Source organism: Solea senegalensis, linkage group LG5 (genome assembly GCF_019176455.1).
Source record: "Solea senegalensis isolate Sse05_10M linkage group LG5, IFAPA_SoseM_1, whole genome shotgun sequence".
Lineage (NCBI taxonomy): Eukaryota > Metazoa > Chordata > Actinopteri > Pleuronectiformes > Soleidae > Solea > Solea senegalensis.
This window is the reverse complement of record NC_058025.1, coordinates 20,105,619-20,129,506: the sequence shown is the minus strand read 5'-3', so window position 1 is coordinate 20,129,506 and position 23,888 is coordinate 20,105,619. Positions and strand designations below refer to the sequence as shown.

The 23,888-nt window shown below is 44.0% G+C and overlaps 2 protein-coding genes across 5 annotated transcripts; one reads left to right on the top strand and one right to left on the bottom strand.

Annotated features, from left to right (window-relative positions):
• Positions 1-341: 341 nt before the first annotated feature.
• Positions 342-16,021, top strand: LOC122769717 (disabled homolog 2-interacting protein-like). Of its 4 annotated transcripts, none has more exons than XM_044026496.1 (23): positions 342-398; positions 598-672; positions 1,406-1,524; positions 1,655-1,757; positions 3,250-3,326; positions 3,989-4,098; positions 7,250-7,394; positions 7,485-7,657; positions 8,020-8,291; positions 8,973-9,181; positions 9,304-9,448; positions 9,551-9,695; positions 10,259-10,495; positions 10,785-10,974; positions 11,437-11,654; positions 11,744-11,835; positions 11,930-12,406; positions 12,644-12,921; positions 13,675-13,788; positions 13,877-13,999; positions 14,104-14,183; positions 14,261-14,348; positions 14,554-16,021. In XM_044026496.1, exons 2-23 carry the CDS (start codon positions 612-614, stop codon positions 14,722-14,724), a joined length of 3,627 nt encoding a protein of 1,208 aa, XP_043882431.1. In that variant the 5' UTR covers positions 342-398; positions 598-611; the 3' UTR covers positions 14,725-16,021. The 4 variants fall into 4 exon arrangements, with proteins under 4 accessions (XP_043882431.1, XP_043882430.1, XP_043882432.1 ...); XM_044026495.1 differs by having other exon boundaries at positions 11,912-12,406; XM_044026497.1 differs by lacking the exons at positions 342-398; positions 598-672; positions 1,406-1,524; positions 1,655-1,757 and adding an exon at positions 1,829-1,883 and having other exon boundaries at positions 11,912-12,406.
• Positions 16,022-16,956: 935 nt separating this feature from the next.
• LOC122770110 (gelsolin-like) lies at positions 16,957-23,200 on the bottom strand. Its single transcript, XM_044027095.1, has 19 exons — positions 23,126-23,200; positions 22,399-22,607; positions 21,658-21,812; positions 20,992-21,153; positions 20,731-20,790; positions 20,559-20,648; positions 20,357-20,446; positions 20,145-20,277; positions 19,959-20,047; positions 19,740-19,868; positions 19,581-19,667; positions 19,272-19,405; positions 18,927-19,017; positions 18,676-18,846; positions 18,348-18,522; positions 18,134-18,255; positions 17,530-17,607; positions 17,382-17,442; positions 16,957-17,205 (listed from the first exon to the last, which is right to left on the bottom strand). The coding sequence occupies exons 2-19, from the start codon at positions 22,592-22,594 to the stop codon at positions 17,042-17,044; spliced, it is 2,187 nt and encodes a 728-aa protein (XP_043883030.1). The 5' UTR covers positions 22,595-22,607; positions 23,126-23,200; the 3' UTR covers positions 16,957-17,041.
• Between the last annotated feature and the right edge of the window lie 688 nt (positions 23,201-23,888).

The following is a 23,888-nucleotide window of genomic DNA, read 5'->3' as shown; positions in this document are numbered from 1 at the left end:
GGAGTGCTAATAGTGCTAACAGTCTCAGAGACGCTAAACTGTCACTCTGTCACTTTAAACCTGCAGCGCCTCCTCACAGCCATGGTAACCATGCCACCATTGGTCTGTTGGATGGTTGTTGTGATCATGTGACTGTATTTTTGCCTTTCTCTGTCAAGCTGACCAATCAGCTGCTTTGCTTTCTGTGGAATAAAAAAAAAATCACTGACCTTTGATCTCCCTGTGTGTGTGTGTGTGTGTGTGCGTGCGTGTGAGCGTGCATGCAGCAGTGAGAGTGCAACAAGTGATAATCTGTTAATACAATTAAGGCATTAAAGAGGCTAAAGAACACACAACACACATTTATCATCAGGCGTTCAGGTTTCCGTGTGAACGACAGCTTCTACATCCACTTTTCTGTAAGTTTACCTGTCTCTCTATATGTCTTTCTCTACACATCATCTATGTTTTCACCTGCCTGTCTGTCTGTGTGTGACTTAATGTGGAAACATGTCTGTCTCTGACCTGTACTCAGATGTGTCTCAGGAGATAAACAGGGATGTGATGATGGTCTGTAGATTTCCCAGAATTGTCTTCATTTGTCTGTATTCTCTGCAGGAGATCCTGTTGGCATGGAGGAGCTGGTGAAACACCTGTCCAGGTGTCAGCACCTGGGTTGGATGAATGTGATTGGTGAGTAGATGAGCTGAGGATGAATGTAAGGGTCGTCTGATCTGTGCCTGTGGTTGACCCATAACCCCCAGTGTTACCTCATGCTAAAGCTAATGCTAGCTAGTGCTCCCTTACTGGTCATCCAAGCACAAGAGGCAGTGGTAGGTCAGGCTTTTCTCTGTGAAGAAATCACAGTTAATGTGCTTCCACATGATTCAAGGGAGAGTTTAGTTTTTGTTTTTTTTAAATGTTGTGTGAGGTACTGACATATAATCAGAACTAACTACTGTATGCAACAGTATTAGCCATTTAGCTAAATGCTCTCCGAGTACGAACAATACAATACAATATTTTAATGGTAAAGTGTCATTTTAGGGGGCTTTATTGGCAGATATTGAATTTGCTACCTAAAAGTGTATAATAAATAAAATGATTTTGTTGCAATAGCCTCAGAATAAGCGATTTATACACGCTAAAGGCAAGGGCCTTGATTTATAGAAGCCACCATTTAACCACCTTGTTCATGCTCCAAGTTCACAATTCAGGATGGCTAGTTTGAGCATAGATAAGTGAACTAGATTAGCTTTCTTCTGAGTGAAACTACCTGTAAAGCTAACATTAACCACTGGTAAACGACTCATGAAGTTCTGTGGAAACTGCATTCCTAGTTCTGACCTACAACTTCAGCAACTATAGCCCAATATGAGTAGGACATGTATTGACATGTAATGACGTTGTTGTGATGATGTCACAGAGCTGAAGAGCGCATCCATCAATTGGCTGTCATGTGGTCGCAAGGCGGAGTCTGACATCTGGAGTAAAATGTTTTGCATCCTGTCAGATTCGCAGTTGCTCATGCTCGACAACCTGGAGGTAAATAAAACAGAAACTTAATCAACTTATTCTCTCATCTGTTTCCATTCGAACATTTTTGTCTGTTTCACCACATCCCCGATCCATGTTGTCCATATTATTCTCCTATGTTCTTCCTCATAATCTTAAGCTCCATCCTCTTCTTCTGGCGGAGAGGGCGGAGACTTGTACTGTCTGGCTGCTAAGATACACGCTGCATGTGACCTCATCACTTGCTTGCCCCACCCACAAAGGTAAGGAAGACGAGGGTTTTAAACAGCCGTAGAAGAAGACGACAGAGACACACACTCAGAAACACACACATATAAACACGCAGACGATGGATATGGAACTTGATCCTGAGTTTGATGACTTGACCGGTGAGAAAAATATTTTTTGACAATACAAATATTATTATAATTATTATGTGCTGTTTAAGGGTCAATGTTCTTGTGTGTCTGTGTGTTTGTATTTGTGTGTTTGCTGACTTTAGCAGGATTCATTTTGTCTGGTTAATCTTGGTGACATGTCACAATAATAATCTCATAATCTGATGTCTGATATCAGCTGCCATGGCAATGTGACTGGCCACTCCTCTGGTTCACTAAATCAACTGCTCACTCAACTGACCTGGAACTTTAATAACCCTCCAAGAAAACTCATTTTTAATATATCATCATCATAACCTCCTTAAAAACATGCCTCAAACATCCCAATTTCACCCTCTGTCTGACATATAGTACATTCATATGCTTGACCGTTTTTAATAGGTTAAATTGTCAAACATTTTGTGTAACTTACACTTGAGGAATAACGTGACCCTGGCGCTCTTAAACCTATATAAATAAAACCTATTATACCAGGTTTATGTGAGAAAAGAGCATTACATACACATATTGCATGTAATGAGTTGAACTCAATAGTGTATTGTATGTATATACTGTATGTGTGACATAGGGTGAAAGCTAAGGTACACCCTGGACAGGTTGCCTGTTCATCGCAGGACCTATACACAGAGACGAAAAACCATTCATTCTCACATTCAAACCTATGGTCAGGTTAGAGTGTCCAATTTAGCTCTGCATGTTTTTGGACTGTGGGAGGAAGTCAGAGTACCTGAAGAAACCCACAAGCACATGGGAAGGACATGCAAACACAGAAAGGCCTTCAGGTGGACCGGGTCGCTAACCTGGGGTCCTGTCTAGCGCGGTAGCCACTTCTTCAATTTGTCGATAAACCATACCATGCATCCTTCCATGTTTGCCCCTCTGGCTCCTCCTCTCTGCTGGGTTTCAGCTACCTTAGAGGCATCCACTAAGCAGTTTATCACTGCAGGCTATCTTCCTGATGTGTGTGAACACATGTGCATGTCTTTGTGTGTGTGTGTGTGTGTGTGTTTCATGCAGCTATCACCTCCATAACAGTAAATGCTTACCCTAAACTTAGCCCTAAACCTAACCAGTTCCTCATAATTGAGGTTCTAAAGAGGTAACAAATACAAATGTGTGTGTAATGTGTTTATATGACTGTGTTTGTATATAAGTGTGCATAATTTGTTTTTATGAGCGTGTGTGAACATTAACATGAAGAAATTCAAACATATTTGTTGTAAAAATAAACCACATACAGACTGTCACTGGATACCATGGCAACAGCTGTCACCACCAGTTATCATCATGACAGCTTGCTGGTGACAATACACATTAAACTACAAACACTCCCATGATGCACTTCTGTATGTTCCAGATGTTCCTGAGAGAGGGGTGCGCCGAAAGAGCATGCCCAGTAGCGCTGCTGTGGACACGCCCACCACCAGAGTGACGGTGAATACACACACACATTAAACACACACACCTTTACCCAGATGTACTCCTGCCCATTGTTTCCATGGTAACAGGAGCTGAGCTACTGTCAGCAATTGTTTAGCTGACTAGCTTCCCCTACAGGTGAAACACTGAAATCACAGCTGAAACATGTTTGAAGTGATGTCATGACGGAAATCCTCAGATCCTCTGATTCTTGTAAAAGTAAACATATCAGATACTGGCAGTCCTGCAAGTATTACACATAAAAGTGCAGCAGTATTACAGATGTGTACAAGTTTCAGTAAAATGTATCTGACACAGAACTGGAGGTGTTCTTAATGAAGTGCTCAGTTATCAGCTGCCATGTAAATACACTCACTTCATGAGTACATTTAGAAAACTCTACAAATGGTGAACCAGATCAGAAAAAGATATTGTACGTACAAGCTTCAACTTATTCACAGCATCACTCAGTGTGCTGTAATCTGACACTGACACTGGACTCATGAGTTCAGACAATTGGTCAGTGGTCAGAATTTTTTCTTCAGAGATCGTTCTAAATAACAGATTACCGATTTCAATAAAGTATCAAATCAAAACACTAACACATTGAGAACAGTACAACTAGTCTTCTTCACTTTTTACATCTTTATCACCTTCTTCTTCACCTTCTTCCTCAGGGTTTTATTTCCCGGCGGCTGAAACAGTCTCTTCGTCGTACTCGATCTCAGCCTAAACTCTCTCGTCAAAACAGCCTAAAGATGGACCAAATCAACACTGCTGACACCAGGTAACAGCACTGGTACTGGCAGGTGTTATCAAGTGTTTACGGATGCTTATAGGTACTGATAGGTGGTTTCAGGTGCAGGCAGACAGGTACTGATAGGTGATTTCAGGTGCAGACAGACAGGTACTGATAGGTGGTTTCAGGTGCAGACAGACAGACAGGTACTGATAGGTGGGTTCAGGTGCAGACAGACAGGTACTGATAGGTGGTCTCAGGTGCAGACAGACAGGTACTGATAGGTGATTTCAGGTGCAGACAGACAGGTACTGATAGGTGGTTTCAGGTGCAGACAGACAGGTACTGATAGGTGGGTTCAGGTGCAGACAGACGGGTACTGATAGGTGGTCTCAGGTGCAGACAGACAGTTACTGATAGGTGGTTACAGGTGCAGACAGACAGGTACTGATAGGTGGTTACAGATGCAGATAGACAGGTACTGATAGGTAGTTACAGGTGCGACAGACAGGTACTGATAGGTGGTTTCAGGTGCAGACAGACAGGTACTGATAGGTGATTTCAGGTGCAGACAGACGGGTACTGATAGGTGGTTTCAGGTACTGATAGGTGGGTTCAGGTGCAGACAGGTACTGATAGGTGGTCTCAGGTGCAGACAGACAGTTACTGATAGGTGGTTACAGGTGCAGACAGACAGGTACTGATAGGTGGTTACAGATGCAGATAGACAGGTACTGATAGGTGGTTACAGGTGCAGACAGACAGGTACTGATAAGTTGTCTCAGGTGCAGACAGACAGGTACTGATAGGTGGTTACAGGTGCAGACAGACAGGTACTGATAGATGGTCTCAGGTGCAGACAGACAGACAGGTACTGATAGGTGGTTTCAGGTGCAGACAGACGGGTACTGATAGGTGGTCTCAGGTGCAGACAGACAGGTACTGATGGTTTCAGGTGCAGACAGACAGGTACTGATAGGTGGTTACAGGTGCAGACAGACAGGTACTGATAGGTGGTTACAGGTGCAGACAGACAGGTACTGATAGGTGGTTACAGGTGCAGACAGACAGGTACTGATAGGCGGTTTCAGGTGCAGACAGGTGAAGGTGCTGCTGCTGCAGCTGCTATGATGTACTCTATAACATGTGAATCATATCTAATCACTTTCTGTTGACTGGAAAGGAAGCAAAATAGGGGGTCGGTGTGGGGGTGGATGGTGTTTAATCCCAGTATACCAACTGCACAATGGGTGAGGAGGGGGTGGATTAAAGGAATAAAGGGAAAAGGAGGCAAGGAGAGGAGAGGAAGTAGGGCACCCTCACTGCAGGGGAGGGGCAACTGCTGACAGAGAGGAAGGTCGAGTCACAGAGAGAGAGATAGGGAGGAAAAGAGAGAGAGAGAACTGTAGCAGCTGAAACCGTGTAGCATCACTAGCAGCAAGCTAACAGATAATATATACAGACGGACGGACAGAGAGAGAGAGAGAGAGAGACATCTAGAGAAAGAGATATACACAGGTCTTTAGCCTTTCGTCCAAGCAGCATTGGGATTAGCAGGCTCTCCATCTTTTTCCTCATCCTCCTCCTTTTCACTGCTGAGGGAGAACATGGATCCATAAACCCCCCTCCCCCCGCAACTCCTCCTCCTCCTCCACCTCCTCAGCATTCACACAGAATGCTCGGTGAGTATCCTGCACACATTAACTGCCTTTGTCCTCTGAATGTCTGAATAGATAAACAGGCTGCAGTGAATGCCCTGTGTGTGTGCGTGTGTTTGTGTGTGTGTGTGTGTGTCTGTCTGTCTGTCTGTGTGTGGTGGGGGTGTCTTCAGCCTTATTTGCATGATCATGCATGCAGTATTTCTGTGTGTGTGTGTGTGTGTGTGTGTGTGTGTTATCCTGGCTTCAACTAGCAAGTGGCTAGACTCACACTGTTAACCACCATGTTAAGCTAAACAAGGTTAGGCGACAGTAGGCGCTCACTGAGATTATCACACAGACATCCCAGGGAATTATTCTGGTAAGCAGTTCATCATGATAATGTAAAATGAAAAGCTAATGAGTGGATAACAGCGATAGATCATCTTGTGTATGTGTGCCCAGAGGCCAGAGGTCAATGTGTCGTGTGATCGGTCTGTCATGGTGACTCATATCAATTAGTGTCTAATAGGTTGATGATTCCAGGTGTTGTTGAGAGGTTTAATCAGACAAACATCAAACATCCAGCAAATATGGAACTGAGTGAGCTGTAACCATTTCCAACAGGAAGGATAAGATGCTCGCACACCCTCCATGTTCATGATAGAGAGTATGAATAACTGTCGGTGCGATTACTGCTCCGTGTTTGATGCAGTTGAGATGAGACGACCATCTGTCTGCGTCCAATCCCACTCTGAATACTTGGATCTTACTGTTGGCCAAGAAGATGCAAATTGTCGACGAGAAGTCTCGTTACTCCACCACACAGCCTACCAATGCCAGTAAAGGTCAAAGTTCAGCATCGTTGTTTCAGGAAATGAATCTTGAAATGCAGACACACATTTGCTATGATGTCAGCAAGGACAGTTGTGTGTTTCCTTTATTTTGATCATGACCTGACAGACATGTCCAAGGATCTTCATAGAAACTTCAGACCACCTGATCACCAGAGCCATAGACCTCGTCCATGAGACCTCCAGAACCTCCCACATGTAGATTACCAGTACAATGGACTTCCAGACCAGCAGATCTACAGACCAGCAGAGAGGCTTAATGCATAGTGTCTTTTTGAGAGAAGAGTCTGTGAGGACAATTGTGGGCTTTAGTGTTTCATTAACAAGGGCTCAGTTAATGCTAGCTTACCTTACAAGGCTATAACTTGGCAAACTTGAGCCGTAGTCATCCATTTCTTGTGGTTGGCTGCAGAATCATAGATCATATCACAGAAACCGAGCTCCCTCATGGAGCTCTGAAGTGTACCACAGATACAGATTTTAAGTAAAAGGCTCTGGACTCTGTATGTATGAGTACTCTGTTGCTGTCATTATGGATAACAACTTTTATAGGTTGAGACTTTTGATCTGAATACCTTTTTCATCTCCAAGTTATTTAAAAACGAGAAACATTTACACTAACACACGTGGAACCAACACTGTAACACTGAGTTAACACATCAATGATCAAAACTTACGTTTACAACTCTCTGTCTGTGTGTTTTCCAGGTGTGTGATGCAGCGGCTGCATTGTGGTAGCCAGGAGTCGTTGCTAAGCACTGGCTGTGTGTCGTCTCTGGAGCTCAGAATGGACCAATCAGTGATCATCAAGCCTGTTCACTCATCCCTGCTGGGACAGGACTACTGCTTCGAGGTTCACACAGAACCACTCACATTACACACACTAATACAACCTACATACTTGTGTTTCTGTGGCGATAACCTCTAACTGTATATCTCCTAGGTAACAACCACGACGGGTACCAAGTGTTTCTCATGTCGTTCGGCGGCAGAGAGAGATAAATGGATGGAGAATTTGCGCCGAGCTGTTCATCCCAACAAAGACAACAGCAGAAGACTGGAGAATGTCCTGACACTGTGGGTCATCGAGGCCAAAGACCTGCCTGCTAAGAAAAGGTAGAGTCTGAACAGAGGGCACTATACCTAAAAACCAGTACCTGTTCTATTGAGAAGGGTCTGACTGCAGACTATAGTGCTTATGACACACCTCCCCTCTCAAGGCACGCCCCCTTTACTCCCCAACTCTGATCCTCTCTGTCATGGGGGTTTGCCATGTGTAGGAGGCGTGCTGTGTAGTCACCGTTAGGTACAGGCTGCAGCTGGATACTTTTGGTTCAATCAGCTGCCAAGAGAGGGCGCTACACTTGAGAGCTGTATTAACTGTAATTGTCATATATGTACTACAGGTACTGTATGTGGTAAGCGTGTATGTACTGAAGCAAGAGCGCAACGTATTAAATGTAGTATTTGTACTACAGGTACTTCTGTGAGCTGTGCCTGGATGACAGTCTTTATGCCAGGACATCTTGTAAACTGAAGACGGACAACATCTTTTGGGGGGAACGTTTCGACTTTAGCAGTCTTCCCTCCATCAGCGCTGTCACCCTCCACCTCTACAAAGACACCGACAGGAAGAGGAAGAAAGACAAGAGCACCTACGTTGGGTTGGTCAACATCCCTGTCGCCACAGTGACCGGCAGACAGCTGGTGGAGAAGTGGTACACTCTGAGCACGCCCAGTACAATTCGAAGTATGTACTATGCATTTGTTTGTTCCTTTCCACATTTCAACATCATATCATCACAGCTATTCACTGATGATCAAACTTGAAATGTGACAGGCTTTCATAAGACGATGTGTTATAGGCTGTGCTTGCTGTGAATTGTCTGTAGCTTTTCCTGCAGTGTTTTTAAATGATTGCTCTCATTAGCATAAAGAAACTTGACTGATTAGCCGGTGTAGAAAAGAGTCAGGATCACATATCATCACATATGTGATCTGACACAATCTGTACGTCCACAAAGTGAAGGCAATCTGCATGAAACCTGCATTCTATTAAATGGGTTTCAGGAGGTGACACTAAAGGTTAGTATGTAAATCTGAATTATTATATCATTAAACAACAGAGTTATGTCTTAATCTTTAGTATGAGGTCTTCATTACGTCCATTTTGTAAATCAATGTCCCATTTAGAGTCAAATAAACAAAACAAGTCTATTTACTGGGGCATGGATATCATGTGATTGGCAGCAAGTACTGTCCAATAGGTGCAGGTGGACATATATTCTCAGACACGCCTACTCTCAAGTATGGTTACTTCTGGCTTCAAATGTGGAGGCACTGGCCAAAATAGTAAATTTGAGGATTGGGTATCAATCAGTCCCATGGTTCTACTAACAACTGTAATAATAACGACCTTGTTGTGTTTCAGGTAAGTCCTCTGTGCCTACAGTGCGAATCAAAGCGAGATACCAGAGCATCATCATCCTGCCAATGGAACAGTACAAAGAGTTTGCTGAGTACATCAGCTCAAACTACCTGCTGCTCTGCAACACGCTGGAGGGCTCTATCAGTTTGAGGGCAAAGGAGGAACTGGCTGCAGCACTTGTCCACATCCTCCATAGCACTGGGAAAGCAAAGGTAAACCCACACCCACCTCACCTGACCCCACCCACATAAAGTTCAACTCCTTTGAGCTGCACCTCACCCTCAATCTCCTCACACTCAGATCAATTTTGATGACCTTTGATCCCTGTCTGCAGGACTTCCTGACAGACCTGATGATGTCAGAGGTGGACCGTTGCCGTGACAACGACCAGCTGATCTTCAGAGAGAACACGCTGGCGACAAAAAGCATTGAGGAATATCTGAAGCTGATTGGACAGAAGTACCTTCAGGACGCCCTGGGTGCACACACACACACACAAAGATCTGTCTAGTTACTGTAATCGATCAGTGTGCAGACTTTTTATTAGCAGTCAAACTCAAGTGATTGCTTTCCATGTACAGGGGAGTTCATTAAAGCTCTGTATGAGTCTGATGAGAACTGTGAGGTTGACCATTCCCGCTGTTCACCCTCTGACCTCGCCGAGCATCAGGCCAACCTGAGGATGTGCTGTGAACTCGCCTTCTGCAAGATCCTCGACTCATACAGGTACACACGTATTTAAACAACCAAGCGTTAACGCACATGTGGCACTGGCAAAAGGTTATCCTCAGTTTATAATATGAAAGGGATGCTGTCAGGGTGCAGGGACACAAGGAAAAGAAGGTTTTAGTCTGACTGGAACCTGAAGTTGGTATTGCTTTATAAACTGCTCACTACCCATGCCAAAGTCCAAAGAGAAAATTAATCATTTTAGTAAAAAAGTTCAATTGTAAAGTCTATTAAGATCTGTGGGGATAAAATGTTCTCATCTCGAGGGGAAGGTCCGGGGGAGGTGAAGTAAAATGTTCAATAGTGGAGTCAGATTTCATTAGAAACAGTAACCCAATCCATAATTTAGGGACAGCTACTGAGAAGGCTCAGTCACCCGGGGTTTTAAGATGAGATTTAAGCACATCCAAGGCCGTCTGAGTTATTGACCTCAGTGATGATCTGCTTATCAAATTTAAAAACACTGTCAAAGGGGACACCAGGATAATGTGGCAAAAAGATATCGTAGCCTTCAATATTTTATTAGGTTTCAGTTAATTCTAATTACTTTAACTGAACAGGGTCTTCCCACGGGAGCTGAAGGAGGTGTTTGCATCATGGCGTCAGGAGTGTGGTAACCGAGGTCGACCAGACATCAGCGAGCGTTTGATCAGTGCCTCACTGTTCCTACGCTTCCTGTGTCCTGCTGTCATGTCACCGTCGCTGTTCGACCTGATGCAGGAATATCCTGACGAGCGTACGGCGAGAACTTTGACTCTCATAGCCAAAGTCATCCAGAACCTTGCCAACTTCAGCAAGTGAGTCTACAATTTAACTGTGAAGGAACAGGATAACCTTTAATGCTATCATCAGGAAATGCTTTAAAGAATCAGTCTGTAGTCGTTTGGATTTATGTTAATACCTGGACTGCTCATCAGTTACTTATTAGTTACTGATCAATACTCATCAGAAAATGCTAAAGGAAAGTAAGAATAAATATTGATAGCAGCACAGTTTGTCTAGAAGCTTATTGATACTTTGGCACAGACCAATTAGAAACTGATACCAGTTCAATTCCAGTTTTCTCACCTGTATGTTCACCTGCAGGTTCGGCACTAAAGAAGAGTACATGCTGTTCATGAATGACTTTGTGGAGCGGCAGTGGAGCAGCATGCAGCGTTTCCTGCAGGAGATCTCAAACCCAGACGGACTGAACAACACTGCTGGCTTTGATGGATACATTGACCTCGGCAGAGAGTTGTCCAGTCTTCATACACTGCTTACAGAGCTTGACCAGGTGTGACAGGGGCTTCAAAGAGAGAAAACTCTCAGTCATTAATGACCTCATGCAGGGTCCTAACCCTCAGGTTAAGAACCTCAGAGCTGATGACTCAGATTACCTGTGGTTTATTGAGCCACAATTATAAAATGACTGACATTAACTAATCCCACCCATCTCTCGCAAGTCAAGTCAACTTTATTTCTATAGAATGTTTAAAAACAACTAGGGAGGACCTAAGTGCTTTACAAAGTAAAAAGGTACAACAAGAACATAATACAACACATTAAATCAGAATCAAAAAAATAGTCAAATGGGAAAATATTTGAATAAGTGAAATAGTAGTTATAGTAGAAGTAGTTAAATCTAGTAAGATGTGTCAGGATAAAATGTTCTCTCTCTTATGTCAAGATCTCTCTCTCCACCCTTTTTGTCTCTGACCTTTCTTTCTCTCTCTCTCCACCTGTTTCTCTCTTTCAGGCGTCTCTTTCAAAGCTTGGCCCTCTTCCTCGGATCCTCAGAGACGTATCAGCGGCTCTCGCTAACCCTGGGGGCTTGTCTGTTTCCTCTCCAGAGCCTCAGAGGGTGGTGTCTCCTCCCCCACTCTCCCCACCCCCTCTATCACCACCCCTCTCTCCTCCCTTGGCCACCTGTAATCCCTCCGTTGGCCTGCAGGGTGGTGTAGGACTGGATGGCGGGTTAGTATCACATGTTCCTGTTAGCATTGGCATTATTGTTACTATTATTGTCAAAAAAAGGTAACAATGATCTGATTATGTGTGTGTAGTTTGGTGGACTTTACCCGACTTCCATCTCCGACTCCAGAAAATAAAGATCTGTTTTTCGTCACGAAAGGATCCAGTCTGCAGCCTGCATCAGGTGACCTCTTTGACCGCATATTTATACACAATCACCTTCCATATTTGCTGAACTAGTCTGTGACCTCTGACCTCAGATCCCTCACTTCCTGTAGGTATGCAGGGCTCTCCAGCTCCAAGCTCTTCCTATTCAGAGCCCAATGAGAACGAGGTGGGGTTTGAAATCGCCAATGGTGCCAGGAGGGAGGGGCCAGAGCTGACCAGTGAGAGCCGCAGTCTGTCCCTGGTTGACCTGCAGGATTCCTCCCCAAGTGATGGTCTTGACGACAGCCAATGGCAGCGCAGGACGGGGCTCCTCCCCCTCTCTTTTCAGAACCCGGTGTATCACATGACCACCACATCTCCGCGGCAACCGCAGCAGCAGACAGACGCCACGCCCTCTGACGGCTCAGTGGGGTCTCAAGGAAATGCTGATGAAAGACTTGCCATGTCAACCAAACCAGCTTTTCTTACTCAGATGTCCGTCGGGCTCGGGTGCGGAGAGAGGGGGGAGAGGACATCCGCCATGTCGAGCAGCAGCAGCGGTGAAGAATATTCAAGACGAGCTCTGTCTCTGAACGAGACTACGACAGGTGCTATAAGATTAAATCATTTCAAAAGTTAAACAATCTACATGAACCTAAAAGGATAGTTCAGGTGTTATGACGTGTGCTTGTTAAAACCTTGTTAGCGTTTACTGTGTGTCAAGAATCAAAGACAGGTGTCATCACCTCATTAAACCACACTTCAAAAAACCCAGACTATCCCTTTAATAGGACACCTGATTTACCAAAATCTGTTGTTTCTTTTCCATGGCTCCTCCTGCTCAGCTGGCCCTGCTCCACCTCGCCAGAACTCATCAGGTCCTCAGCGTCGCATCGATCAGCCTCCTCCCCCAAACTCCGCCCCCCCAGGACCCCCTCGGGGCCGGACACCTCCCAGCATGCTCAGTGGCAGTAGTGGGGGCTGCGCCTACCCTCCTCGTCCCGCCTCCGGCAGCATCATGTCCTCAAGCCCAGATTGGCCAAGCGGCGGCCAGACGCGGCTTAGACAGACGTCGTCATCATCCAAAGGAGACAGCCCAGAGAAACAGCGACCGGCTGCCAAGGTAACCAGGATGTCACATGATGTTTCCATACTCAGCAGACAACTGGTTAAGTTTTCTAGTCAAATTAACTTAATTGATACGTAAAAGCCATGCTTATGTACATCTCTTGGTAACACATGTTCACATAGTCAGAGGCATTTTGGGCTGTGCTCAGTGTCCTCAGTGTTAAAGAGTGCCAAATGACTCAATATTGTGGACCAGAAAAGGCAGAGACAAGACAGGATCAGAAGCTTAAACTGTTTATTTTAAAAAAGTACAAACAAAAAACCGAACTGCAGCAGTAATCCTGAGTCCAAAAACCAAGAATACGACGAGGGAAACAGACTGGGCAGCAGCAGCAGCAGAAAGAGAGCAACTGATCCTAAAACACCAGAAAAAACTCAAATCAAAATCTCCAAAGTCAAGAAGAGAACAAAATACTTAACAAGCGATACTAAAGCGATGAATCTGAGCGATCAGGTGAAGAGTAGAAGTGGTGACCGGGTGTAAATACAGCAGTGGGTGATAATAGTAAGCAGGGTGATGAGCAGCAGGCGAGTGAGAGCCAGAGGCGGGAAACCAGGCAGCTCCGCCCACCCTGCAAAGACAGGACAACCAAACACACCCATAAACAAACCACATGTGCTCATCCTCCAGGCATACTGACAAGGAAGTAAACAAACTGCAGATCCCAACTCTTGGTCACATCAGTGACAACACAGAAGCCTCTGCTTCATTATTGTTCACTGTCTAATTGTGTGTGTGTGCCCTCAGGCGCCCTCTCCTTGTGCATTGGATCGCACTGCAGCCTGGCTGCTCAACATGAACTCAGCCTCCTCCTACGGAGAAACAGAGGATGATCGTCATGACGATGCCCTAATTGAGAAAGTAAGCAACTCCTTGGACTGGTTCTACCAGTTCTGCTTTATCTGCTGGGTCTGACTGTTTGTGTGTGTGTGTGTGTGTGTGTGTGTAGTACCAGCAGGAGATTGCTTTGCTGCAAGAGAAGTTGCGAGTTGCAGCGCTGCGTCAAGATGAGTGCGAAGCTCGTCTGATGGTCCAGGATCAGCAGAACCAGCGTATGCTGCAGGAGTATCAGGTCTGTAACACCTGTTTGAGCCACCAGGACTACTGTCACTCTCGTGCTCGCCTGATGGGCGTGGTCACATTACTCTGCTAGACCAATTGGGGTTTGTTTTCCAGGCTCGGCTGGAGGACACAGAGAGCAGATTAAGGAGGCTGCAAGACGATAAGGACCTTCAGATGAACAGCATCATCAGCAGGTGTGAACCCCAGACTGTCAGTCTGTCTTTACTTGTGTGTCTGTGTGTCAGACCTGTCTGACTTTCCACCTGTGCAGGTTGATGGCAGTGGAGGAGGAACTGAAAAAGGATCACTCTGACATGCAGGCTGTAGTCGACTCCAAACAAAAGATCATAGAAGCACAGGTACTTGTTTGTTTACTTAACTTAGATGAGGTTAGAGTTCTCAACGGGTGCAAATGAGGCGGGTCAGGCTTAAAGACCCGGGGGCCTGGTCGAGTCGGGTTGTAATTTTCAGGCCCGTTGAGAACTCTACATTAGGTTTAGATTATATAAAGGTGACAGCTCAGGTATTTTGACCGTGGAAGACATCTACCTGTCTGTCTTTTAGGAAAAGAGGATAGCAAGTCTTGATGCAGCAAACACGCGCCTGATGGCAGCTCTTACTCAGCTGAAGGAACGGTATGCTGTGACATCACAGAGGAACGGTCTGTCTCCAAGCAACACGTCATCTCTGCAGATCACCGAGAATGGAGAGTTCCGCAACTCTGGTAACTGCTAAGCAACTTACTACTGGGCTCCAAATGGCTGTGAGTGCAGGGTAGGGGTAGTGGCTAACTGCATGTGAGAAGTGGTTGGAGGCGGGGCTAATTAATCAACTACATTTTTTTTATAATCAACCATCACTGCTTTCCTCACCACCAACCTGTCAATCCATTGCCACCTCTTATTGTGACACATCTGACCTCTGACTTGACTCCGCCCCTGTTCCCATGTTACCCCTTATTTACTGTTTTTGTTTTGCATGTTTCCTGAACATCTCACGACATTTGACATCATATCCTGATTCGAGAATGACCCTTTCCATATACCGAAGTAACTTACGTTGTATTATGGTCTGATGGACTACACCCAGGTCAGGTTAAAAGTGTGTGGCCCCAGCCTAGTTGGACAAACTCTGTCTGTATATGGATGAAGAATGTAGTTCAGGTTTTATGAAGTGTGGCTGTAAGTTGTATTGACATAGTCAGCGTCTGTCTAAGCTGTGTATGCCCACTGCAGTCCTAGGCCTGTTCTAGGCACAGGAGGACAGCAGAGGGGGCACACAGTTCAGGCAGTGGTCACTATGTGCCCTAAACTCTCTCGTAACTCTCTCTGGTTATGGCACTTTTCTCAATAAAATAAATTTAATTATAGTGTGTAAATATATCTGGCCCAATTGGGTAACTGGCTCTGGTTGTACTAGTCAAACTGGAACTATCCCTGTATCTGACGGAAGTGATGGCTGTGGTGCCACTCATCTACAAGAAACAACTCCAACTGTACATGGTTCGTGTTTAGCACAGCTCAGGGCTGTTGTGGATATGTATTTAGCATTTTTAGGTTCTTAACTTTAAATTGTGAGTCGAAGGAACAGTCCAACACTTGTCTGATTCACGGGGTCCGGAGTCAGACCAGTTTAATGTGTGTGTACAGAAACTGGTCCTTGTTAGCTTAGCTTTGCACAAACGCTGGAAGCAGCTCTATTAAAACAGAACCTTTGATCAGAGTCAGGCATTAGTTTGTGTTGTTTCAGGCAATTCCACAGATTTTAATGTAAACATCTGATCTTATTGTAAAACAGTAAAACTCCTTAAATTGTGATGAATAGTTTGTGAACATGCACACACATGCACACACATACACACATCTGCTGTCCTGTACAGACTGAACTCTGTCCTCTACTGTGTTCACTGTGGCCTCTGTCTGTTCTTCTGTATTTATGAGAAACATTTCATTCTGTTACAGATCCTTATTGTTATTTATCAATATCAGTATTTATAAAGAGAGATGCTCAAATAAACTGTTACACTATCAAACAGTTTCTATGATTTTCTTTTTTTATTATTAGGTTATTGAATAAGGACAGCACATATAATGATCAACAAATCAGCACAAAGCATCAATGTAAAGATGCCAGAATGAACACAATCACTAAATGACATCCATCAGCCTGAGGCAGGTTCCATCAGACATACAGTACTTGTGGAGTCACAGACACAACTGACAAAATGTATAATAAGACAAAAATAAATGAATAATTTGCTTTGTTTTCAGCTGTTTGAGGGTTTTTTTTGGTGTTAGCTGTCACAGTACCTGATAAGAGCTGGTACTTAGTTTCGTGAATATCACATGAGACAAGACCTTTGGACTAAATTTAGTCCTGCACCCCAGTACATTAGTCTCCCTTTGCTAGTGCTCTGGTATGAAATGATTTAATGGTGGGGGCAAACCCATTTTAACCCTTAAAAACCAAACAAACTTCCAGAAGATCTGATTTGTGGCAATGTCAAGAAAGTAATGAAAATTTATAGGTTTATTGTCCAGGATTTTTACTGCTTTCTTGAAGAGAGACTTGATGATTTACAGTGTTTACACATGTATGCGATCAGGTTGTGTAACAGCAAGTTATGTAAGAAAATATTACAGCACGTACATTTTTGTTGATTCTGTGGTAAGATGAGGTCTTATAAGATAAATATTTGACAGATTGAATGATTATATTTGAGATTTGTGTGTATATATATATATATATGTATATATATATATATATATATATATATATATATATATATATATACACACACATATATATACACACACATATATATGTGTATATATATATATACACACATACATATGTATATATACACACATATACATACATACATACATACATACACATATATACATATACATATACACACACACACACGTCCTCTGGTGTCTGAAAAGTTACAGGCAGACAGACATATAGACTGACAGATGGGTATTCTTTATTGAAGCAGTGAAACCCTGAGCTTTCACATTATTTTCTGATGGTAAGTGATGTCATTCTGTCACAGACATTTCAGGTAACGTGCCAGTGGGTCGTCGGCCCAGTACTCAGTGTTCCAGCCTAGAAACCAGCCTGTGAAGGTCGGTGGTTCAAATCCCTGTTTCACCGTCACGATGGGGGTGCAAGGGTCCCTGTCGGCTGGGTCACTTTCTATGTAGCAGACAGCTGGACATGAAACAAACAGTTAGCAATGCGTTGTGGATCACCTGGTCACCTGATCACCAGACTTTGGAAGTCCTCAAATATACTTGAACCCAGCTGGTTTTACCCAACAAGCTACTAAATGTTTTAAACTGATATTAAAATGTAGTGGAAACTGGGCAACTTCCTGTCTGTCTCACCCATTGCTGCACTCTCCGTCTTCTCTTCTTCATAAGCCTCATTCCCGATCCAAATAAACACCTACAGGAAGACGCAGGAAGTAAGACAACATGAGTAAAGAGAAAGGGAGCTGGATCTGTGACCATCACAACAGCAAGAGAGTTTCACCTGATCAAATGTATCCAAGATCATGACATCATCAGGAGCAAGGTCATCCTGCATCAGCTCACCTGGAACCTCCTCCATCTGAACACACAGGGAGTGAGATGGCTTAGAAACATTCCACATAGACCTCAGGCAAACACTTTGAACACCCAAACAACCACAAACAACTATGAAAACAACACTGCTTTAAACTCTTAAATGGTTTTGAAATCATTCTACCATACATTTCACATAACACATACATATATACTTTTTAGGTTTGTATAAAAGATGCAGGCTCTTCTTTATGCAGCATTTCAAAATAAATACCTAGACTATATTTGTGAGCAAGACAGCATTGTTAAGTCATTCACATGAAATAGTAAACATTTTCATGATCATAACAATAATAGATCACCACTGACAGGTGGTTTTTATCTCAGTGCACAAAAAAAATCATATACTTCTACGACTGACCACCACTAACACCTAACGTCATGTTTCCTTTTAATCAGAGATTATCAACACATGGCTTATAAACAACTCCACTGATCGTTCTAGACAAACATAAACAATAATGATAATAATAATAATAATAATAATAAGCAATGGTAACAGCCTGATGTACCAGGAAGTTTCCGGTCTTGTTAGAGCAGGCAAACAGACGAGGAGGATGAGCCTCCATTTTGTTCTTTAGCCGAGGAGAGCGACAGTAGTCCTCCTTTCCTCCCAGCTCATCCCAGAAATTATCTGTGACCAAACACACGGGTTGAATAGAGTTCAGCAGTGTTATATTTTACATCAAAACACACGAAGACTCCGCCATCACTTTCACCCCTCACCTTCCTCGTCTCCTTCATCCAGTGGTGTAGGGGTCACCGTCAGGATCTTGGCTAGGTGCTCAGCCCCCTTTACCTCAGCTGAGCTACTCATCCTCCCTTTCCACATCCAGGATCCAGAGAGGGAAACCAGGAGGAAGACATCATTGGAGTTCAGACTGGAGGAGGATGGGTCTACCTAAGGTGAACAGAAGACACAGTCTGGCTCAGACTGGTCTAAATGGACTAATACTGGGATGACACTTCAAGATATACACCTTAAAAAAATAACATTACTATTTGTGACTAACACTCTGCAGCCTGATCCTGACAGACTTCTGCTTCGGTTTACCTCCACAGCTCTGGTGTCATCTGCTGGATTGGCTCGAACCTGGAACAATCGGACATCAGCCGCCTCTGACTGCCCACCCTCTCTGGAAGTCCCGCCCTTGTACACCACCATTGGCTGATCCCCAAACAGGCTCATGAGGTGGGCGGGCTCTTTTCCTTGAACCACTCGGACCTGTAGACAGGTAACAGTATGATGGATAGAGTGTGTATACTAGTTACACATTTGTGTCCAGTGTTCACCAGTTTAAGCACCTGCACAGCACCACCTCCCAGTTCTTCATCTATCTGGCATGCCAGTATAGCCGATGCTCCAACCTCATCCTGACTTGACTCTGCTCCCTGCCTGCAGAGGCGGGGAAATACAAACAAAACACACTTTAATTGTTTATATGACGGTCAAAACTATACATAACTGACAGCAAGCCTGCTTCCTGCATGCTCAGGCCAGGTGTCAACACCTTGCTTGGACGCTTTGGAGATCTTGCTGTTGTGACAGTCTACCACAACAGCAAATTCTGGACAATGGTTGGATCTAATTGTCAGGAAATATGGTGTTCATATCTCCAAAGTGTGGTTTAGTCATACAACATGTCTCACCATATGTAGATGACGTGACCCTGTCTGCCACTGTGCTGGTACTGGTACCGGATGAGGTAACTGTCTCCTCCGTAGAACTGACCAAAGACTGATGAATCCACTGGAACCTTGTCTGATCCCTCAATGCGCCAGATCTGCAGACAGATAGGTGGAGAGAGAGAGACAGTTCAGACAGCAAGAGAGACAGCTCAGACAGCGAGACAAGCACAGTAGGACTGTGTAGGGATTTTCCACTCGGTCACTATGGACAAACACATGATAAACTTATCCTATTTAGTATGTTTGAATAACAACTCGCCCCCTCCTCACCTGTTTCTCTCCATCTCCTCTGTCCAACATACCATGCTGTGCTGCCATGGCCTCTGATTGGTGGAGTGATGACACGTCAAACGGCACCTGTCCAATCACAGTTAGAGTTAGTTTTAGGTTGGAAACATCAGGTCCTGAACTTCATAGTGACTACTTTACCTTTTTAATCTTTGCGATCGTACTGGACACATAAGCCGTTCCCATACCAACGGTGTCGTCGGGGTCCCTCCAGTCCTTAAAGAACTGTGTGAAGAGCGGAGTTTCCCCGTGTTCAGGAAGGACTTGGACCTGAGGGGGACCAGAGTTGAAGTTGACAGAAAAATGTACCACACACACGTGTGTGTGTGTGTGTGTGTGTGTGTGTGTGCGTGTGTTTACCTGTGTGTATTCTGGGTAGTTCATCTTGTGGATGAACTGCTGTGCATTCTTCAGAACGGCATGACGCTCCTCAGTGTTTGCATCCTTACCTGAATAAACACACATTCACATGCACACACACTTTATTATAAACCAGTGTGAAACGCTTTCAGATGAGTTTCCTGCTAAAATAATCAAAGTCTGAACCTTTCCAAACAAAGACTTGTCCACCAGCTCCATTGTCAAGGATGAAACACTCGCTGGAGTGCAAAGCATCCTGGGAGAATGGACTCTGATCTGCTACCATGGTAACCTCCATGTCCCCATCTGCATTAGACACCTGACAGACAGATAGGGGAAGATCTCCTGCTATTGCTTCACTGCAGCAACCTTTAAAAAAAGTGAGAAACATTTCTTACCTTGAAGAGCTGAGCCACCTTCCTGTTGGAGGTGTCAAACTTGCTGTCATCACTCTCAGCTTCAGGAAGCTCTGGTCTTTCCCCAAGGACCTGCATACAGAGGTCAGAGGTCAGATGAGGTTTTACAGTCATAAATATACAAAATCGCACAAATACACACGTTTTCTGCAAGTTCAGGTCAGGTAACATGTTGTGTCATCACCTCAATCATCCTGTCTGGCTCACTCCCCTCATCACAGAGCAGCACCTTGGCCCGCCCACATCGCTCATCACTACAGATACCCTTAGACACCTGTCAATCAACCAACCATCAGTCAGCCATTGCTTGATGTCACCGAAAACGAATAATGTTATGAGGTGATGTCAGGACTCACAATCGTTGCCTTCAGCTTCTCAAAGTGGTTGCTATGGGAACCAGACCACTGGATGATTTCCTGTAGAGGGAAAAGGAGACAGGTTAAGAACTGTCGTCGGCCTGCCTCGATCTGTCGCATGTCTTTTGCTGACTCACCTCTCTTGATCTGTTTTAGCTCACTCTTCCTGCTTCAAGTAACTACCAGTCTCTCTACCTGTCTAAACTCTCTCTATCAGTCTCACCTGTCTCTACCTGTCTCACCTCTCTCTACCAGTCTCACCTCTCCCAGGTCCAGTATGAAACTGTCGCCATGATTGAAACTCTCCCAGGAGAGCAGAACCTCCGTCGCCCTGACAACGCGTCGACCTCGCACTCTCAGCAGCCTCTGAACCTCCACGTCATTGGTCACCGTGTGTCTGAACCCTGAAGCCACTCCCCCTTTCTGTGTACAGACAGGAAGTGATGTAATTAATGACAAAGACAGAACAGTAATCCGAGAAGTGGCTCAATCTATGGAGAGAATGGAAAAATATAACGGTGAAGTAAACCATTAAACAAGTAAAACATTCATTCATTCATTCATTCATTTATTCATTGTCTACGGCTTTATCCTCCACATGAGGGTCTGGAACCAATCCCAGCTGACAGAGGACAAAGGCGGGGTACACCCTGGACAAGTTACCAGTCCATCCCAGGGCCACATATAGGGACAAACAACCATCCACTCTCACACCTACGGTCAATTTAGAGTGTCCAATTTGCCTAATCCCCAAATCTGCACACTTTTGGACTGTGGGAGGAAACTGGAGAACCCGCTGGGAGAACACAGAACAGGTCCAACAAAACAAAATAAATAAAATAGATAACAGTGAAGTGAAACAGTAAATCTAAACCAGCATTTCACTGCAGTAGTCCTGAATGTACTGGTAGTACTTCTTGTAGTTACCATGTATTTGAGCCCAGATTTGAAGTACCCAGTGAAGGCACTGGACTCGTGACCCTGGACTTCACGATACTGGATCGGCGCCCCCTGCAGGTAATCGTCCAACTGGGTCGCAAAGATGGCCGCGGCTGCACTCTCATCCTGGGAACACTCTGAACCTGAAGCGATCAGTCAGTCAGTCAATCACACAGAAGCCAAACGTATTTGAAAAAATAATATCATATTTAAATAATATTAATTAAGTTCAGTTGTATTTAATGGGATTCAGGTTTTTTTCTGTTACATTGTTAAACTGATTGCAAGTGTAATGGATCAGACACATTTCAGGATTTAGAAATGCATTCCTGAGGTTATATACAAGAGGATCTAAAGTTGCAAAACAACTCCTAAATGTAGGACAACCTTGGTTATGGTTTGATATCCTGCACTAGCTATTGTCCCTGCTTTAGTGTCAGTGGTATTGTACAGTAGCAGTACAGGGAAAGTGGGTGTGCTGCACCTTCTCTTGTTATATTTTTCTCTTTCTTTTTTTTCTTGATTTAGCTACTGATTTTCTGGAGGATATGTTAAAGTACTACAATACATAAAGTATTTAGTTATAGTGATTACACATTGAATAGTTGTATTCATGTTGTTCATACATGTTCTTTTGTTGATTTATTTAATGTAGCACATTTATTTCTCTTCAAGTATATGACACTTGAGTTAAAGGAAGCAGTTTAAGTACATGATGTACTGCAGTACCTTGCCAGTAGTGCAGGTGGTATGAGAGGTTTCCTCTGCAGGGGTTCGCAGTGCTGTGGAGAACCACGTAAGCATCTCCGGTGTAGAAACCTCCATACAGTTTCTCAGGCACTGGCACCAGATCCATGTTCTCCACCCGCCATACCTGTAGCCCCGCCCTGCGGCCGGCACGCTCAAACTCTGGGTGTAACACCATGACGTCACCTTACCTGTAGGGGATGATGATCACGTGAATAAAAAAAAAAGAGAACAAAATAAACAGACATCCCGGAAAGACAAGGAGTGACTCGCCCATTCAGACAGAACGAGGAAATAAAACCCCACGTTAAAAAAAACTCACAGGGAGTAAACGTCAAACACAGAAAGGCTCCAGAACCTGAAGATGCATTTAGCTATGTATCTGTAAATCTACGTATATATAGTTTCTCTTCCATTATTGTTATTGTTATATCTGTTTTGCAAATTATACCCTCCATACTGAATTTAAACTTTTTTTTTTAAAGCCAATTAAAATCAGTTCAAAGCAAATAAAAGGTCACAGTCACACCAGGAAGCGCTGGAAAAACCCACAGACCACAAACGTAGCACACAGAAACAAGTCCAGGATGGATGTGATCGATAAAAGTACAGTGAAGAGATGAAGCTGTTGGTCAAAGTGGTGAAGGTGATGAGGAAAAGTGTGATCTAGGCGATAAATGTGAAGAGCTGCAGTGACTCCGACACTCACCTTCCGTGTTCAGCTGGAAACTGCAGCACACAAACAACAGCTGAGCTCCTGACTGTGTGGCATGTAGGGGAGGGGCCGCAGGTAATTTCACCTCCACACACCTCCACCCACTTCACACCTCACCTCACTCAGCCAATCCACAAGCACCTGCACCTGCAGCTGCTGCAGCTGCTGCTCCTGTAACCACAGAAACATTTGTTCTGTGTTTTAAATCATTCAAACGTTTTTCTGTCACAGATCATCAATAATTAACACGTGCTTCCTCTTCACACTTTTCTTTTATGTGCTGATTTTATTCACATTCTCATTGTTCCTGTTCTGCTCACTTTGATGAGCAAACACCTGGAAATGTGAACATGTATTCATGGACAGAAATAAAAAATAATTACATAATTAAATGCAATACATTAAGAAGGCACAACAATAATTGACCACAAACATTTTTACTCAAGATGGGACATACCACGTCTTTGTGTCTGATACTGATACTGATATCATAAACTCAAGTATCTACCGATACAGACATTAGTCCGATACAGTCATTGTAGACCATTTATGAACTATGAAGCTGTTAACTCATTTCAAAGACACAATTCTCCAACTGTGTAACAAATATTGTTGCATGCAATTGTCACAACCTGGCTCAAAGTCCAGTATGTGACAAAGAGGAGACCACACATAGACTCCAAATAATTTAACATATTTTAATTAAATTAAATTAAAGTAATCAAATACTTAAACATAATGTGTAAACAAAACAGGA

Excerpts from the sequence above, each read along its gene's own strand:
- LOC122769717 (XM_044026495.1), top strand. The coding sequence starts at position 612 with ATGGAGGAGCTGGTGAAACACCTGTCCAGGTGTCAGCACCTGGGTTGG. Across the intron at positions 1,525-1,654 it reads TCATGCTCGACAACCTGGAG|CTCCATCCTCTTCTTCTGGC; the intron begins GTAAATAAAACA and ends CATAATCTTAAG. Across the intron at positions 11,655-11,743 it reads GGTGTAGGACTGGATGGCGG|TTTGGTGGACTTTACCCGAC; the intron begins GTTAGTATCACA and ends ATGTGTGTGTAG.
- LOC122770110 (XM_044027095.1), bottom strand. The coding sequence starts at position 22,594 with ATGGTGTTACACCCAGAGTTTGAGCGTGCCGGCCGCAGGGCGGGGCTA. Across the intron at positions 21,813-22,398 it reads CCACCTGCACTACTGGCAAG|GTTCAGAGTGTTCCCAGGAT; the intron begins GTACTGCAGTAC and ends TGATCGCTTCAG. Across the intron at positions 17,206-17,381 it reads GACGGAGAGTGCAGCAATGG|CTGTCTGCTACATAGAAAGT; the intron begins GTGAGACAGACA and ends TTTCATGTCCAG.